This window comes from Lingula anatina, chromosome 1, assembly GCF_051362555.1.
Source record: "Lingula anatina isolate TDL-2025a chromosome 1, LinAna3.0, whole genome shotgun sequence".
Lineage (NCBI taxonomy): Eukaryota > Metazoa > Brachiopoda > Lingulata > Lingulida > Lingulidae > Lingula > Lingula anatina.
The window spans coordinates 53,996,801-54,017,000 of record NC_141767.1 but is presented as its reverse complement, the minus strand read 5'-3'; the positions used below and the strand labels follow the sequence as shown (position 1 = coordinate 54,017,000).

Below are 20,200 nucleotides of genomic sequence, written 5' to 3'. Positions count from 1 at the left end.
AAGCACAGTTTATTTGATTTTTTTTTCAGTTTGAAAATATCTTTTTGATTTTAATTTTTTTTCCATTCAGGCTTAACCCAGTTGAAGATTCTTGATAGAACCTCAGTGTCCAATTTGATACGAAGGTTGTTTCCTTTATCCAAAGAAAACTGCAAACTTTGGAACCCACAGGCCAGAGAGCATCCTACTTTTCATTGGTTTCAAATGTTATGGAAGTACCTGGCCAGGCAGTTCCCTGATGATCTTTCCAGGTTTGAAGGTTTACACATTCTGCCAGATGTTGCTTCTTGCAAAGTTGTGAGGTTAAGCTCTGGTATAGCTGCTTTGATTGCGTCCTGGAGAGGGGACAAACTTGATGATAGTTTGGCCCATCAAATAAGAGCTTTGGGGGTTATTGTATTTCAGAATCTTCCCAAATTTATTGAAGATCACCAGGCTGTTGTGCCAAGGTACATTAGTCCACCAACACCTCAAGGTGTTCTACAGGCTCTTTCAAGTGTGCAAACACAAGCTCTGGCAGTTGTAAAAGATTGGCCATTAGCAGAAAAGGATAAACTGAGAATGTTTTTATCCAAAGCCTCTGCAAACTGTATACATTTGCACAGGGAATTACTTTTGAAACTACCAATCTTTAGGTTAGTGAGTGGAACAAAATATTTTGATCTGCCAAGTTCTGCTGACACAGTTTCTCTCAGTGAGGTACAAAGGGCCTTGCAACACAGTCCAAGCTTTCCATTACCTTTCAAGTTCATAAATGCATCAGAGAGAGACTCAGAAGTCCTTGTTCAACATTTACAAATAAGGGTATTCCACACCAATGACTTGCTAAAAGAAATTGTCTTACCAAACATTGAATGGTACAAGAAGAATGGGGAGATTGATTGTTTGATGAAGCAAGTTCTGACTATCAACATGAATGAAGATCAAAAAATTTTCCAAAAGATGAAGAACATATCTTTTATTCCAACCAAATCAGGCATGAGATTCACAGCAAACTCATTGTTTGATCCTTGTGACCATGTTGTGTTTGAACTATTTGATGGGGTGTGTGATGTATTTCCAACTAAGCAATACAGGGATGAGCCACGATTATTCACAGCTTTAAAGATGCTAGGATTGAAGACAAAAAAAGACATAACTGCCAGAGACATTTACGGGGTTGCTCAGTACATTCAAAAGGCAAATGGACCAGTGGTGCCAGACCATTTCATTGCCAAGTCCAAGGCAGTTATGACCATTCTGAAGTCCCAGCCAGTAATACTAGGACTTGCATCAGAGTGGTTGAAGACAGTCAAGTTTATCAAGGTCAAGCCAAGGCCATATAATTATCCCAGGACTTTGCCATGGTGTTATGCTGCATGCATCTTTTTAAGTCCAAGTGAGTTGAACAGCAGCATCTTTGAAAAAGTGATTGGCTCTGTGGGGCATATTGCAGGTGAAGAAGTAAATGAGGAGATTGCCAGAAATTTTGGATGGAACAAAAGGCCAGCTGTGTCAAAAGTGATAGATCATTTAAAACAAGTTGTTCGCCACTACACAAGCAAAGAAAAAGATGTGTATTTGCCAATGATTTTAGATATCTACAGAGAACTATGGCACCCTGAGAGGGACGGAAATCTACATGAACACTTGATACCTAGTGCAGAGAAATGGATTTGGAATGGAGATGGATTTTGTTCAGCTGAAGAGGTCATTCCTTTCATCCCATCAAAGCTGCAGGGGATTCAGCTAAAGCCACACATGTTTACCCTGCCAGGAGAAGTAGAGGAATTCAGCAAATACTTTACACACTATGGTGTAAAGCCAAGAAATGAACTTGAAATAATTCTTCAAGTACAAAGCATTATCCAAAGCAAATACCTAAAAGAAAGTAGTCAGTCAGGGAGGAACAGCAGCAAGCATACAAATCTTGATAGACAGAGAGATTTGCAGACCATCATAGAATTATTGCATATTGTTGAGTCCATGGACAAAGACACCCTATTACAATTGCAAGATGTGCTTTTAGTACCTATTCATAGTGATGACAGTTCTTCCCTTATCCTAAAACCAGTATCAGAGTGCACCTATTGTGATATGGAATGGCTACAGCAAGGACATGATGTCACTGATGTCAATGATGAAGAATCAGAATTAATCTTCTTTGTCCATGAGTATGTTCCAATGCAAACTAGTGAAAATTTAGGAATACCTACCCTCATGAGCCGTGTTTTAGATGCAGAAGAGTTAGACATCAATTATGGTCAGTCAGAGCCATTGACACGGCGCCTACATAACCTGCTTAAAGAAGGTTACACAGATGGTTTATCTGTTCCAAAGGAACTTGTACAGAATGCTGATGATGCAGGAGCAACAGAAGTGAAGTTTCTGTTTGACCAGAGAGAAAATGAAGATGCACAAACATGTTTGATAGATGATGGAATGCGAAGATGCCAAGGCCCTGCTCTCTGGGCCTATAATGATGCTACATTTACAGAGGAAGATTTTACACACATTGCTATGCTGGGTGGTGCAACTAAAGAAAAAATGAGTGACAAAGTTGGTAAATTTGGACTTGGGTTCAATGCCGTCTACAATTTAACAGATGTTCCAAGTTTTATTAGCAATGACAGCATAGCTATCTTTGATCCTCACATGAAACACTTGGGACGAGCAGTAAGGTCAAAACCTGGAATGAAGATCAATCTGAAAAATAGAAAAAAGTTGCAGAAATTAAAGAACCAATTCAAGCCTTTCAATGGTATATTTGGCTGCAATCTTGACCCCACTGTGGAATCATGCATAGCAAGCTATGATGCAACATTATTTCGATTTCCTCTAAGAACAAAAGAACAGTCCTATGAAAGCGAGATCAGCAAGGTGCATTATGACGAGGAAGAAGTAAAAGAACTTCTTCAGATGTTGGTGAACTATTTGCCAGAGGTGCTACTCTTTACACAGAATGTGAAGAAAGTATCAATTTATCACCTTCCAAAGAATGGAACACCATCAATGATGCAGCCTATCTATGAAACCACAAGGAACATCACAAAAGTGATACGAGGTTTGCATTTACCACATCTTGAGCCAACACAAATTTTAAGAGCATCAACTCAAGTACTCCAAGCAGTGCCATCAACTCACATGAACAGAGTCACACAAAATCCAGCAGTGTCTCTTCTTCTTGAGATGTCTTCTAAAAAGGTTCCAGGTAATGTGGGTATTCTCAAAAGGGAAGAGAGAAAGGATTTCTGGCTTGTTACATCATGTTTGGGAGACCTTACACAAGAAGTGTTGAAAATGTGCAAAGATACTGGTCTTGTACCTACAGGTGGAGTGGCAGTACACTTAGAAGAGTGCAATATACAAGGCAGCAAAAGCTATGCACCAACATGTCTTGAAGGAACAATTTTTTGTTATCTTCCTCTTCCCATACTCAGTGGGTTTCCATTCCATGTCAATGGCAGTTTTTCTGTTGAGTCCAACCGCAAACATCTGACTGAGAAAACTTCTGATGACAAGATTTCAAAAGGAGCTGAATGGAATGAAACTTTGTTTAAAGATGTCATTTCCAAGGCTTTTCTTTTTTGTCTGGAGGATTTGAAAACTTTGACATCTGGCACATCTTATACCTTTTGTGACTTGTGGCCAGCCTCAGTGACCAGATATAAACCAGTATGTCAACACTTCGTGAAAAAGCTGTATGCCACTTTATTTTCCAGTAAAGAACAGCAGGCACCTCATTTACTTTCAAATGGAAAAATGTGGTCAAATGCCCATAGTGTTGGTCTCCTCCAAGAAGATATCAAAGGATCAGGTATAGCAAAACAAGCCAAAGAGGTGTTGGAAATTTTTCTTCAAAAGGAGGGAAAGATATATGTTGAAGTTCCCCATAAAACAATGGAAGCCCTGTCATTATATGCTCCTAAAGTTGTTGTGGAAAAGATCATGTATGGCCTCCACAAGCTTTACAAAGAAGCAGTTTTTCCAAATCTCAACATTATTGCTGAAGATGTCCGAAATGCTTTGATTCTGCATGCACTTGATCATGGTGATAAAGATCTCAATGAGCTCTTGCATTGCGCATGCATTCCTTCCTTACCACATGGGCAGCTAAAACGACCATGTGATCTCCTGCACCCAAATGGTAGAGCTGCTCCATTATACCATGTGGAAGACGGGAAATTCATCCAAGGAACAGAAAGCTCATACCTGCACCCATATCGCCTCCTAGTATTGGAAAAACTTGGCATCTGTAAAGATAAAATCGACTGTAAGCTGATTTTAGAGAGAGCCAGAAGTGTTGCTGTTCTTCATCGTGCAGGTGACAGTAGAGGAATAGAGAGATCAAAAAGGATATTGCAGTACTTAGAATGGAGGCTCAGAACCTGTAAAACTGATAAATTGAAAAGCAAACTGGGTGAACTACGTGAAATACCATTCTTGCCAGCCAAGGCAAAACCAGAAGGTTATCCACTTCCCTGGAAAGGCAATCACAACAATCTTGTTGCACCTGTGGAATGCTTTTCAACAGATGTGGAAGACTTAGTATCCTCCACTGCTGCTGTTATTGATACAAGGGAGCTGAAGATGGAGAAGAGAGTTGCAGTGTTTCTCCAAATAAAATCTGAAAGAGATGTCAAGGTTGAACAGGTATGGCATCAGCTTGATCAAGCAATAAAAGCTGCTACAGTGTGTAAATACTTGCCAACATATCTGATGAGACACATCTATCAGCATCTTAATGATTTACTGAAGAACAACCCTAAACACCAGAAAACATTTACCTCTGAACTGGAAAGAAGAAATGCAGTGTACATTCCACAGATTCATGAATTTATCTCAGGACGTAAGGTCATATTTCACTCTGAGGCCAAGTTTGAACCACTTCTTTATGAACTCCCCAGTCCTTGGGAAAGTTTCTATGTCATCATGAGAGCTGCAGGTGTTAGGAAAAACTTTGATGTTGCAGATTATATCAAGGTTCTACAGGAGCTGCATAAAGACAATCACACATTCAAAAAAGAGTCCTTGCCATCTTATGTAGTTCAGGTTGTGTTTGCATTACAGGAAAAAATTTCCCCTCCAATTCAAACAGATGTGCCACTCACTACAACTCTGAAATCAGTTGAAGTTGAACATGGGCCAATTTATTTACCAGATGATCAAGGAGTTATGTCTGAAGCAAAGCAGCTCTGCTTTGATGATTGCCAGTGGCTTGAAAATGATGACAGCACGCATTATGTACACAAAGACTTGCCTTATCATGTTGCTATAGGCCTTGGTGTTCAGACAAAACGAGGTGAAAAGCTGAGGAAATATTCAATGGGAATTGGTTTTGGTCAGAAGGAAAAACTTACTAACAGAATAAAGAGAATTTTAGATGGGTACCCTTATGACCAGGATATCTTGAAAGAGCTTTTGCAAAATGCAGATGATGCAAAGGCAACTGAAATTCACTTTGTTTTTGATCCCAGACAACATCCAGTTGAGCTTATATTTGAAGAATGCTGGGAGCCACTGCAAGGGCCAGCTTTATGTGTTTACAACAACAGCCCATTTACAGAAGCAGACATAAAGGGTATTCAGAATCTAGGTGAGGGAAGTAAGAGTGAAGATCCAAACAAAACGGGACAGTATGGTGTAGGTTTCAATGCTGTATATCATCTCACAGATGCACCATCTTTCTTAACCAAGGGTGAAGAAATGGGAGAGACACTTTGTGTATTTGATCCACATTGTATCTATGTACCAGGTGCTTCTGATGCTGAACCTGGAAGGCGTTATGTGGACATTCCTAAGTTAAGAAGGTCTTTCCCAGATGTTTTTGCAGGATATTTGGATGACATGAGGGATATTTTTCCAATGGAGGAAGCTACCTTGTTCCGATTGCCACTCAGAAATGAATACATGGCCAGACGATCCCAGATAAAACAGAAAGCAGTTACCACTGAAGAAATGCAGTCTCTCATGAGAAGATTTAAAGATGATTTATTTCTGATGATGTTATTTCTCAATAACATAAAGAAAATAAGCCTCTCAGAAATTGACACCTCCACTGGAAAGCTGCAAAACACTTACAGTGTAGAAGCACACCTCAGTGCTGAAGATACACAGGCACAGCAGTCTTTTCAACAGAAAATTATGAAAAGTAGACAGATCCTCGAGGCACGAGAAATGAGAGTGGACCAGTTACATGCTATTGATGTTTCTTACAAACTGTCCTTGCAAAACAGTGAAGGCAGATCTCAAAAGTGGCTAATTACTCAGCAGTTTGGCTTCAGCAATTCAGCAGTATCTCCAACTTTACAGAAAGCCCTTGGGAACAGAGAGTTGGGACTTTTGCCACGTGGAGGGACAGCATTTTTGCTTCAATCTGACATTCCAAGGCTAGAAATATCAAAGCCCCAGAAAAACATAATTTTTTGTTTCCTGCCATTACCATTGGAAACAGACCTCCCAGTCCATATAAATGGACACTTTGCTCTGGATCATGAAGCAAGAAGAAATCTTTGGGTGGGGAGCGAAAATATGTGTACTGATGTGAAAAGTGAATGGAACAAAACATTACTGGAGCAAACAGTTGCCCCTTGTTACACCAATCAGCTTGAGCAAACAAAGTTGATGATTATGGAAAATATTCATGGAAAAACTGAGGCTCAAATAGAAAAACTATTGCAATGGTATGCTCAGCTGTTTCCTATTATCAGTCATAAGGAAAGATATATACATTATTTGGCAAAAAGAGTTTACCAACTAACCTGTGAACTTTCTTTGAGGGTTCTTCCAGTTTTGCGGAGGTCAGATCGACGTCAGAGAGATTGTGAAATAACCTGGTTTCAACCTACAGGAAGTGGAAAAGATGAGGTATTTTTTGATGACTTGGATAGTCAGATTCTAGAACCAAAGCCATTGTTCACAGATATACCAAGTGTATATAAGCCATCCCCCAGTTGTACTGTCAGAAGAATTCTACTTGACAGCAATTTCAATCTAGTGCATTGCCCAATGTCAATATTTAGACGTTACGGGGATGCAGGCATCCAGGTGAAAACTGTGAGTCCAGAGTCTGTACTTCAGTTCTTTCAAACCTTCCAGAAACCTGAGGAGTTGTGCTTCATTTCAGAACAATACTTTCCAGTGGATATCACAAACACCATCTTTGGAACACCAGAAAACCTCCAAACTGTGTTGGAGTTTTGCACGAAGTCCAGTAATTTTCTGCAGATGCTTGAGGACTGTCCATTGCTTTTGACACAAGACAAGAAACTGAAAGTGTTTAGTTCAAGATCACCTGTGTTTTGTTCAAAATTCTCCTATTTGCTACCCATGCATGCTGCTTTCTTTTGCCATACCTTATTGGTAAATACAATTTTTTGTACATTTACTGAGAAGAGTCAAATTTTCAAAAGATTTATGATTTCTGATCTAGCGGCCAGCCTGCCCTCTGTGTTACCGCAGGAGCTACATAGAGGGGGGATAATTCACTGGAATCCAGAGGCTCCATCAAAACAGTGGATCCAGTCACTGTGGAAATATCTTCACTCAGAAGTTGATCCTGAGGTCAGTAATGAAACTGATGCAGTTTCTAAATGCCAGAAAATAAGAGATTTATTGAAACCACTTTCAGATTGGTGTCTCTTGCCAGTAATCATACAGCAATCATCTGGAAAGCCAGCAGGTCTGTGCCTGCTTCAGATGTCACGAGCACAAGAGGCTGTAGATAGTCGAGTTTACTTCTCAGGCTTTGAAAAAATTTTAGATGTCTTACAAAAGTTGGACGTTCCACAGCTAGCGTATGCTTTACTACAAGGACATTCTAAACCAATTTGTCCCACTGCACGTGCAACAGTAAGCAACATTAATTCCCCCATATCGGTAGTCGCTGCATTGGAAGGAGTAGCAAAAAGGCAAAAACTAGTTGGCAAAGCAAATGTCGTGGAATGTCAGGTCATACTGGGATATTTTCGTCAGTGCCTTGATGTCCTGAAAAAGACCCCTGAACTGAAGTCAAAAGTGTGCAGTTTTCCTTTCTTCTATTCTGTGACAAAAGAGCTTATAAGCATTGAAAGGAAGACTGCTTACATTATACCTACATCTATCCCTGCACATGGTATGCAAGTATGGGACAGAGGTGGTGAAAGTGTGGCCTTTTTGAGACCTAGTGAGATGTTAGAACCACTTTACAAATGGTTGGGTTGTCAAGTTCTCTCTGAATGTGATGCATACTGTATGTACATATTTCCAAAGTTTGCAGATTTCTCAGAGGCAGAAAGAGTGCATCATTTGGAATTTATTATAGGCCGTTACTTACATCCTTTGAGAAAGAAGGAAGATGATAGGAAGAGGATGATAAAGGCACTTTCTTGTTTGAAGTTTCTGCCTAATAGTAGAATTCCAGGTACCCTGGCAACTGCAAGTTCATTTTATGATCCTTGCAATGAAGTATTTAAAGCCATGCTTACTGAGAAAGAGTTTCCTCCATACCCTTACAACTCTACAGAATTTTTACCATTGCTTCGTGAAATAGGTTTACAGCAACATGTCACAGCAGAGAAGGTCATTGAATTTGCCAAATCAATTGAAAAGGGGTCAAGGCTAGCACACCAAGAACAATACAGAACCTTTGCAGAACAAGCCAGAGTAGTAGTAGAGCATTTACTTTCACGTAAAGATGTTTTAAGTGAATATTCATTATTGCATGAAATCAGGGATGTGCCCTTCCTGCCCCAACATGTTGCCTCAGAGAACCTTCAGAGACTGTGTCCTCAAGGCAGTAAGGTGAAAGGGTCAGTTCCACCTTTTATCTGCTTCAGTGGATCAATCCCGTACAAGCAAGAATATGAATTACTGTCATGGACAAATGCCCATTTCATTGAACAGTGGGCAAATCCAATGTCTTACAGGTACCACCTTCAAGTTAGAGGTGACGAACAGTCTTACTACAGAAAAGTGTGTGAAGCCCTTGGAGTGAAGGAAAAACCATCTACAGAACAGGTTGTGGGTCATTGTTGCAGTGTCTGCCACTCATTGCAAGAGCAAGTCGAAAATCTAAGAGATAAAGAATATGAACTGCTATGCAAGATTATGGGGCAAATGTATCAGTGGTTGGAAAAAGACTGGAAGCAACTAAATGAGAAAAAAAGTCCAAAGTGGACTAAACAGTTGCAAAACTTGACATGCATTTTAGTAGAGGATGGAAGAAGACTTGTGTATCCTAATCAAGTTGCTATTTTTTGCTTGCCAGAAGATGAATTAAAACCTTATCTTTATGCTGTGCCACCACTATATGCAATGTACAAGGATCTTTTCAAGCTGATAGGGAGCACGGATAGACCCTCATGTTACCAGTATGCCAATGTCTTGGAAATGATTCACAGAGATACTGAAGGAGAAAAATTGGAGCCAAATGAAAAGAAGAATGCATTGAAAGCAATGGGCTTTTTGTTTAAAAAGCTTCGCAAACCAGAACAGTTAAACCAGTTGTACTTGCTTACTTCCAATGGGGATCTGCAGCTCTCCAAGGATATTATCTATTACAATAAAATGTCTCATTTTGAGCGGCTTCAAAAAGTTCAGTTTGATGAACCAGTACTTGTTTCTCTGACAGAATGTGAATTTGAGGACCCACCCCCACCATATAGCCATGTTGCTGAATATTTGCCACAGAATTTGCGTCTAAGAAATTTGACTGATGTTGTCAAAGAGAAACTGATGTTTGAACCAGAATTTGAAGACTTTGGTGAACATCCTGTACAATTGAAAATGAGATCTCCCAGTTTTTGTCAGGCAGTGATACGCCTACTTCGTCATGCTGGTAAAGAGGAGAACTTCCAAGTGAATGAAGAAGACATTATTGTATTAAAAGAAAACATTAAAAACATCAAATTTCACTTGGTACCAGAATTGACCACTGTGTTGGAATACAAAGGGGATGTTTTAGAAGGAAGTGAGAAAACGCAGTTTTGTTTCTATAGGATGGCACATTGTGGACAACAGTCTTATTGTTTTTATTTGAAAAGAGGTGTCCAAATCAGTAAAAATTCACATAAAATTGCTGGAGTGTTGAACACTCTGTCAAAGCACAGACTGTCATCAGTATTTCATCAGTTATGCTGCATCCTATATGAAAATGTTGCTATCAATGGAATATCAAAATGTTTGGATGAACTAGACATTCTTCCAGATGAGTCAAACATGGAGAGTGTTCTACCCACTCCAGGTACATACCTTCATATAGATGATCAATATCTTCTGTCTGAGGATTTTGACCACTTTGAGCGTGGCGAGTATGTAGGATATGAAGTGGAAGATCCATTATTGAAGAATCTTGAGGGTCTTCCAACATACATATATGCCATTGTGCTAGAAGAGATCATCAAAGATGCCAATTCTCAAACCTCAAATGTGCAAAGGAAATACAAAATATCAATTGGATCTGAAGAGAATGACATCCTAGTTGTCTCTGCAAATGACCTTTACAAGTTTAAGCGCCCACCTAAAAAAGTCTCAAAAGACATTCTTCCTTATGAGAAGTCTCCATACGAGGTCAACTCGGCTCCAGAACTTCTTGAAGACATTTTGCAAGATATAACAAGAACTTTAGAGAAGGCTTGGAAGCTTGATGAAAATGAGAGGAAAAAAATTATCAAGAGATTGATCAGAAAGTATCATCCAGACAAAAATCTTGGTCAGGAAGATACTTACAATAAAGCTTGTCAATTCATTCAGAGTGAAGTAGCTAGACTTGACAGAGGTCCACAACAAACATTTGCAGCATCTAGACCACATTCAGCTTACACAGATATATTTAGCCAATTTTACACCAACATGGGTCGCCGCGCCAGACATGAAAGAGATTGTTATCACCGATTCTATTCAGGTGGGAGCTCTAGAAGTTATGGGTCATATAGTGGAGGTTCATATACCCGGAAGAATCCCCAACCAACAGAAGCTTTCAGGTGGTTCTGCCAGTCCCAGTGGGATTTCAAGGCTGTCACCAATGATACCAGTGTACCAACCCAAAGCTATGAATGGGCATGCTTCAAGTGCCATCAGGTAAGCTAAAGAAGTAAAATAAAATGAAATTGTAAATAAAACCTAATCACAGTATTTAGCTCTTTTTCTTTTTAATATGACAATATTTTACATGTTTAATCTTCACATCTCATAATTTCACTTTCAATTTTGTGTATTTCTTTTCATTTTTGCTAAAGAGGCTGACAGTAGAGCATCATTAGCACCCTTCTATTAGACTGTGTTCCCATGCCTATATAGATCCAACAGGACTGGTCTAACTCCACGGGGATTCACACTAAATTCTTATCAACTTAAGTGGCTTAAATGTCTGTCACACCTATCGAATCGGCTAGGGGATAATTAACTTCGTGCACGCTCGGCCTCCAGTAGTTTATTACCCCCTAACAGCTTTAGTAGGCGTGACAGACATTTAAGCTGCTTAAGTTGATAGCAATTTAGTGAGAATCCCCTAGGAGATGGATCAATTCAAAGTTAGTACGATATCTCAGGGAATGGTCCCTTAAACCCATCCTTAAGCAATGACATATTACCATTATTTCATTTTTTATATAAATTTCAGTCTGCAGAAAAAGCACTGAAAGCTGCACAGTTTGCGATAGATGCCAATCTGAAGGACAACAGCCATGACCTGCCTTCAATGGCTGCCAGTCTAGACCTTTCAGGCAATGGTTATGAAATTGCAATGCTTTCAAGTCAACTTCAGACTCTGCTCAGACATTCCGTAAGCATGCGATATCCAGACAGATGCTACTCAGGTATTCCACATGATGAATACAAAAATGACACAGCAACAAAGGCAAAAAGCATCACTGAGGAACTGCTGTCTCTGGTCAAGGCATTGTTAAAAGACAAAGGTGTGCCAGTAGACAGAGATTTTTAAAGTGTTTTCATAGCTTTCCAGGATATATTTGATTTTTAGAACACTGTAAAATAACAAGATTGTGTTAACCTGGGTATGATATTTGTAATATATTTGATACAAATTCATTGTAAATAAGTTTTTGTGATCTATGATTTTACATTGCATTAAGGCCTTGTATATATATATTTGTATTGGTACATGTAGTTCATGCAATTTACAACATTTAAAATAGATTTTGATGTTCTTTCACATTTCTATGCGAATTTTGTATATTTTTTTCTGTACCAACACAGCATATGATGTAAAATAGAGTGAACATGGTTGTACAGTATCATCTTTTTAAGGCACAGGGAAGGATTATGCAAAATACTCCATGGTGCAGATTTTGATCGTGATTTTGGAGCTTTTCTTCTGTGTATGTCAACTTTTTTCTTATTACTCATTTAAACACTCTTTTCAAGTGTGTGTGTGTGTGTGTGTGTGTGTACTCTGGTCAGGTCCATTACCACTTTTGTTTGACAGTGCATGTTTTGAATTATTGAATATAAAGAATGCACATTATTTTAGAGTGATGTATTACATAAATTAGTCTCTGCATTATTGTAAATTCAATACTTCTGATGTGGCTAATATCATGAGAACATGATATTATGTTATCAGCAATGTTCAAGAGTAACATGCTGTATGGAAAGAGGCTTGAAATATTAGACTTTAAAGGATTGCAACTTTGTAGCTTTAACTTGTTTGTTAGAAACATGCCCTTAGGGTTCAGAAATCTAAAGGAAAAGTCTTAGAAGCATGATATTTGGCCTTATTTGGGCAGTATTTCCCAAACTGATCCTAGAAAAATATTTTTTTAATGATATATGATAAGTAATTAAAATATTATAATGGTATTCTCTTAGTAGACTATGGAATACTTAAACTCTAGGTCCAAATAACAATATACTCACTTTACTTTATGCAACTATGGGACAGATAACTTTCATTAGCTGCATTTTCTGTTTTGACAAAATCTATTATTACCTATCAGTAGGGTTCAAGTAAGGATTAAAAAGGGCCCATTTTTTAAATTTTATTTATTTATTTATTTATTTATTTGGTGATTTTTAAAAAATGCATCAAGGATTAGAATTATATCTTCCTAAAGTGAAGAAACTTGCACCAATGTTACCAATTTAGGGATATGTTACTTAATATTTAGAAATGATACATAGATTGTAGTTAAAAGAATAAGCATTCAGATTTTTAAAACCCCTGGGTGCAATAGAATAGCTTGAAAGATTAAAATAAGGATTATCAAGATAAATAAAATAATCCCCTCATGTACTGCTGCATTCTGAAAGAGGGGTCATTATAAGCAATGTGTAATTCTTCACAAGTACAGTGCTTTGAGCACACTAAACACTTCATTAATACAGCTATTTTCATTCATCTAGGGCATCAACATGGGACATTTGGGGACAAATCTGTGTTGCCTTTAAATGATAAATATAAATATAACCCTAGTGACTTTAATGCATCTGTTATCATATGCCAGCTGTTATGAGGAGAAAACTTAAAGAAGGGAAACGTGTACTTTATGGTATTTACATGAAGCACATACAAAGATAATTTTTTTAAATATGAAATCTAGCCAGCTGCAGATGCAGTTATGAAAACTTAAAAGAAGTGAAGCATGCGCTTTATGGTAATTACATGAAGTGCATACAAAGATAACTTTTTTAAATATGAAATCCAGCCTGACTGGTTTTGGTTTGATGTGAAAATGATTCTTTATATTCATATTTAATTATCCATCACAAACTTTAATATGCTTAACTTCAAAAAAATTTAGTATTTTGTTAGATGTGGCAAGTGACTGGCATGTAATTGAAGCTAGTTTTCTCTCAAAATAATATGAGAGATGGCATATTTTAATGGGTCATAACCTCTCCAAATTGTTTAACATGAACAATGTATTAATGGAGTTACATTGTAGTATCTTTTTGGTGGGCATATATTTGAAAAAAGTAAATCATTCAATAGATAAATTATGATTTTTTCTTTAAGAACACATGCTTGTAAGATTAGTAAATATTTGGCTGCCCATGCATATCAAAAAAAGAAAATGACATATATTAGGACTGTTCACAAATTTTATGTACACCAAATGGTTCTTAAAGGTACTCTGTAAGAGATTTACCTGCCAAAATGAAGTACTTAGAGAAGTACGTTTCATTTTTAATTTAATAATTTAGTTCATAATGACTGGCCCCTTCACTTGAAATGCCACGACTTCCTGTAAATTTAAGAAGGAACCATCCACATTTCATTTGAAGGATTTTATCTTTTTAAGGTCTGATAGGGAAAGATTAGTAGCTTTGAAGGATACATAGACAAGGAAAATATGACTTTTGGAAATGTTTTAATATATATATACAGTGTACCTTTAAAATATTTTTTGAGGTACATAAAATTTACTTATTATGTGCAGTAAAGGTAAAATCCAACATATTTCAGTTAAAAACATGTTGGTATGATTTTATGGCATCAATAAAATTCTGATGAAGTTTTGTTTTAATTTGATTATAAATATATTCTCATACAATGGGAAACAAACATTTACATTAAAATACATATATACACTGAAAAACTTATCTACAAATTTATTTAAATAAAGATGATATATGCAATTATTGAATTACAAAGGGCAGCATATAGAATGATCTGCCTTTCCAAATATCAATCTAGGTTATCTATACTAATGCTCATAAAAGTTTCAACTAAATAAAAACGGTTAAAACAAGGCAGCAAAGCTGTCAAATGTACAGACAAAAAGCTGAAAATAACAATGCACAAAATAGGCTGCTGTCAATTCTGATACAAAAGTACATTATGCTTAACTGCAAATTCAACATCAAAATTTAAATATGCTCAACAGGTAACACCAATGTAAATAAAATATGAAACAAGCATAAGGCTTCAGGCCCATGAGAGTTCACACTTTGAAAGTGCCAGAATGAGAAAAATGAAAATTTTACACAAAATTGCATAAATTCAATTATAAATGATAACCCAATTGAGCTGGCTTTCTAATTTGAACTGCATGCCAATCCTAAAAATCAAACTTGTAAGTTAAAAATAATAATAATAAGTAACACAGTTTCTTTTCATAATGTTTATTGTAGCAGTGCATTTTTGTCAATTTTGATGTAACATTACATAATAAATTACAGAATAATTATCACCAATTTTTGATTATTGACTATAAATAGCATGGACATGTAGAACATTTGGTTACCATTCGGCTTTATGTCCATGGGAGCTCTGAGTCCCACAATGAATGGCAACACGATAAATATGAATATTTCACTAAAATGTATTACTACAATAAAAAGAAGCAAATTAGACTGCTTTTCCAACTCGGCTGCAATTTAGTCCTGTGTTTCTTTTTTGAAAGTTTGACAATCATAAGTAACATGCTTTACCCATAATGGTCATCATGGCAGCAGCACCCAAAATTGTGTTTTCTTCTATTTTGATGCAATATTACATAATGCTTAACAGCATAAAGACCATCAGTTTTTAATAATAAAATACACTTATCATGGATTTTCAGAAAATGTGACTAGCATGGGTCTTCAAGCCCGTGGAGGTTCTAAGTCACACCTTGAAAATGCCAATATGTGAAAAATTAAATTTTCACAAAAAACTGTTTAACTGCCAACAAAATTTACCAAATAGACTACATTGCCCACTGAAGCTTTATTTAAGTCCCTTGTTTCTTTCCCTAAGTTTGAGAACAGTAAGTGACATGGGAGCAGTGTCCAAAATAGGGGTTTCTTCAAATTTTGATGCAACGTTACATAATGTTTAACAGCATAATGACCATCAATTTTTAATAATAAAATATTGGTATCATGGATATTCAAAAAATGTGACTAGCAAAGGTCTTCAGGACCATGGAACTTCAAAGTCACATCTTGAAAATGCCAAAAAGTAAACAAGACAGCACTGTTCTGAAATGTTTTTTTTCCCATTTTTAACAATTTTTTAACATGAAACAAAATTAACAGTTTACTGCCATTTTTATATGATCAACTAAGAAAATTGATGAGATGGGGAAAGTATCAATACAACAGTGTTAAATGTCCAATTTCCTCCATTCTGAGATTCTGAACATCGTGAATGATTGAATCTGACAGACTGCAATGATATGAGTTTATTTCCATATTTGAAACTCTATTACACAATACACGATAACAAGTTTACCATCATTTTTACACAATCAACTATCAATGTTGTACAGATGCAGGAAATGTGAAACAAACACCTTTACGTATCTTATTAGTTAAATAATGAGACTGTTAACATGCCTAAGAATTGAATCTGAGGAAATGTGAAAAAACAGCATAACTTCTAAAATAATGGCCCGATAATGCCGATTTTCGAACTTGACCTGCATTTTAGTGAGATTGATTACTCCTGTGAGTTTCATGACAACAGGCCTATCGGTTTTCCTTGAAATGTGTTAACAGTGTTGCATATATGTTAAAAAGTGAAAAAACAGCACAACTTCTACAATAATGGCCCAAACATGCTGATTTTCGAACTTGACCTGCGTTTTATGAATATTTATCAGCTCTGTAAATATAAAGCCAAAAAGTAAAACTGTCTTCCACTTATCGTGTTAACGATGAAAGTGCACGGCGACGGCGACGGCGACATCGACGGCGACAGGGACGGCGACAGGGACGGCGACGACAGACGCAGGTGATGGCAATATGTACAGACACATCTGTGTCTGTACATAAAAATGGAACAGAATTGATATTCTGCCTATGATGTGATAAATCTCACAATTCAAAATTTTCTCCAACTTTCAATTGGTTTTCAAAGCATATTTGATAAAACATGATCAAGCAACATGACAGTATTGAATGTTTAAATTTGAATTACAAATCATTATGTACAAAATAAGATAAACATGCATTAAATGAACAATTGATCTAAAAAGAGAACTACCTTTTATTAAAACATTAATATTCCATGCATCTAAATAACATGACTTCATAAGATTTCTAATTTGTGTAAAAAAAGTCATGTAAATTTTCACCATAAAAATACCAAAGAGCAATATGCTGAGCATAAAATGATAAAAATTAAATTGTTTCTTCATATTTGTATTTAACAATATGCTGAGCATAAAATGATAATTAAATTGTTTCTTCATAATTGTATTTGTATTTAACATGTCCACAGTAATTCATTCTCTGGCCACTGATTAAGGACTGGATGACCCACTCAGTGGACACAACTGGCAATCCAAAGTCACTTGACATTGTTATCACTTTCTTCGGACATCTGCTATCAGTGACCACTACTGATATTTCATCTTTGAAACCTGAAACATACAAAACCTAACCATGAAAATCAGGGAGAAAAATGATCAGAACCCAGCGTTTTGGGCTAAGACTTGTAGCAAGTATATCACTGTGCAGTTATTCTCATTTCAAATGGCCAATCACTAATCAACTGTATGTGTTACTAGAACAAAAAAAGCTAATGTTGTTATTTCTCCTTGGAATCTTTTTCTTTTTTTTAGTGGCAAATTTCCACCAATTTAGAAACGATGACTAAAATGTATACTTTTGGAAAGAAAATAAGTATTTCAGAAATTGTAGCAACTCAATTCCAGGAAATGCCCATCAAAATTTTTACCTAGAATGTGTTTACTGAACTGGTACTGCATAAAATGATGCTACATTACATTTATACTTACTTGACTTAAGCACCTGGCCAGGCATCTTGGCAGTTACCTGGCACCCTGCAGCCTCCAGGACAGATGTCCATGTTAGCTGGAAGTCTTTATTACTTGACACCAGCAGCACTGACATTCCCATCAAAGCATCATTCCTAGGGTTCCTAAAGATAAAAGATGTCATATAGACAGTGCCATGATGATTGAATGATTGGACAATACACTGACAATAACCAAAGAAATAAAAGTTTGACAGCTTTCATAACATTACAGAAAATGTTACTTACCATTCTACAAGTCTCTTTGATTCTATGTTGATTCCTGCAGGAAGTAGATATGCTTTATGATCTAGCAACTGACTCTAAAATCAAAGGCAGCAAAAATTAGTCATATACTGTGTGTGTGTAAACAGAAAATAAATGCAGACACAATTTTTGGGGGGCTTTAAAATGCTCTTGGCAAAGATGGTAAAAGATATTTCTTTAAATCAATTTCAAATTAAGAAATAATAACTTTATCTCCCTCAATCTCTGGCCACTTAATAACAATTTATGCAACAACCTAATCATTCAAAAGGAAAAAAAAAACATCCAATCTCTATTCTCTCTTTTCTTGGACAATCTTACCGATCTGCAGCTGTCTCTGATCCACACATGAGACACACATGGTATACAGGCAGCCAGGCACTGCAGGTACTTGATTGTTCTCTGGTGGGCACTAGATATGAGGCACACCTGCTGTGCAGCATGAATCTGAAATATAAAGTATGAAAGTTTATTAAATATTTGTTACAAGGCTGACCAAGGTTTCTATAGGTATCCAACCCATTTTATGGATATTCTAAAATTACTTGTTTGCAAATTTAGTGAACATACAGGAAGTAAAATGGTTACTATCAAAGAAATTAAGGAATTGAGAATATTTCAGAAAACGTGCAGCTTTTTGTTCTGAGCATATTCATCATAAAACTGGCATGAATTTATCATTTCAACAATTTTTAAACAATGTCTGCATTTCCCGATATCATAAAGCTATTCACAATACACACAGATCTCTTCCTATAAATTCACTACATTTTGTTTCCAAAAACAAACAAACAAACACACACAATTTCATGCATATTAAATATTGTAAATACAATTAAGAAATTTTATCCTAGTTAAGATCTGGGACATCAAGTAAAATAAGTAAACTGATATCACTCTAGCAAGGTTGTTTTATACATTTGTCTTGTTTTCCATCAAATAGATGATACATACATAAAATTCTAACTTTTCTTACTAAAAGTAAAGTTAAGTTCATTTCCTGTTTACCACACTCCACATGTGTCTCAGCGCAGTTTAACATTTGACACCTGGCCATTTTTGGCCCTTATACAGACTGGATGTTGAGACTAAGGCCTCCCTGGGGAGGATACAGCCCACTTTCTGTATAAGGTACTGAAAGCTAGCAACTAAATGTTATGTTTTGCTGCTAGACCAGGAACTTTACCCCTGTTTTAACCCCCAAGTGCTGAGCACGAAGCTGGGCGACAGCAGGTACCGTTTATGAATGAATGGTATATCCTCTGATGGGGTTGAACCCATGTCCTCCCATTCCATAGGCAGACACCCTGACCACAAGCTTAACAGAATAGTCTTAAACAGGTTGGTGAAATAATCTAATTGTGTGAGCTTACAAAAAACATGAATTTAGGTTTATAGAAACTTCTAACATTTTTTGTAATTACCTGACTAGGATTGAACTTGTCCAGGACCACACCTCCTCCACCTTCAATCTGAGCTCGCAGATGACACTTATCAAATGGAACGACCTCCTCTTCCTCTTCTGAACACAATACATGGGACAGAAAATAATAAAATGTAATCTGGCAGTATTTTATATTCCACCAAAGAAATCAAATCCAAATGCGATTCATAACTTTAATCTGACAAAAGGGTACTTTCCCCTTGTCTAATTTTTCATTCAATCAAAAGGCAAAATTAACTGAGAACACACAGTCATATATCATAAGTATCAAAATCAAATGCAGTTTTTACAATAAATGTAAAATTAACTCATTGTCTTACCCTCTATTGATGAGTCATCAGTAGAAGAATCTAATCCCTGTTGTAAAAATTTCCTTTCTGCTTTTTTTTCATTCTCAGACTTGTCCACATTGGTGAGCAGGAAGGCATAACCTTGGAAGAGAGTGCTTCCAGGAGGAGGAATAGGACCTTTCCCATCTGTGAACAGACCTAAGAGATACATTCATAAAGGGTAAAACACTTACAGAAATTGAATAAAATGTGATACTATATTCAGGTTGTCTATATCAATCAAAGATATCTTTCAGGTACTTTTATCTAACTTAAACTGCTTATCAACTGAATTACAATTTTTCCTTGTACTAAGGAAAGAAAATTTAAAAAAACATTTCAGGTTACAACAAACCAAACAGCCTGTACACCTTGATACAGCATGTGACAACCTTCTGATTCATGTCTCATGTAGGCCGAGTTACCCTTAAATTCTTTTGAACTGCTATCTGATGTAATCTTTCATTTTTTTATCGTAGCATTTTGTTATATTTTTTC

The 20,200-nt window shown here is 36.6% G+C and overlaps 2 protein-coding genes across 14 annotated transcripts in view; one reads left to right on the top strand and one right to left on the bottom strand.

Annotated features, from left to right (window-relative positions):
- The window catches only part of LOC106167914 (sacsin), a 48,472-nt gene extending 34,028 nt beyond the window's left edge, over positions 1-14,444 (top strand). For both annotated transcript variants that reach the window (XM_087001006.1, XM_087001007.1), the window contains exons 7-8: positions 71-11,037; positions 11,579-14,444. In XM_087001006.1, coding sequence (XP_086857132.1) covers positions 71-11,037; positions 11,579-11,899 — 11,288 coding nt within the window. In that variant the 3' untranslated portion in view covers positions 11,900-14,444. The remainder of the gene's footprint in view (positions 1-70; positions 11,038-11,578) is intronic.
- The window catches only part of LOC106167315 (uncharacterized), a 27,053-nt gene continuing 21,124 nt past the window's right edge, over positions 14,272-20,200 (bottom strand). For all 12 annotated transcript variants that reach the window (XM_087001008.1, XM_087001017.1, XM_087001015.1 and 9 more), the window contains 6 exons: positions 19,694-19,861; positions 19,354-19,451; positions 18,251-18,376; positions 17,912-17,985; positions 17,646-17,788; positions 14,272-17,267 (listed from right to left, as the gene is read on the bottom strand). In XM_087001008.1, coding sequence (XP_086857134.1) covers positions 17,080-17,267; positions 17,646-17,788; positions 17,912-17,985; positions 18,251-18,376; positions 19,354-19,451; positions 19,694-19,861 — 797 coding nt within the window. In that variant the 3' untranslated portion in view covers positions 14,272-17,079. The remainder of the gene's footprint in view (positions 17,268-17,645; positions 17,789-17,911; positions 17,986-18,250; positions 18,377-19,353; positions 19,452-19,693; positions 19,862-20,200) is intronic.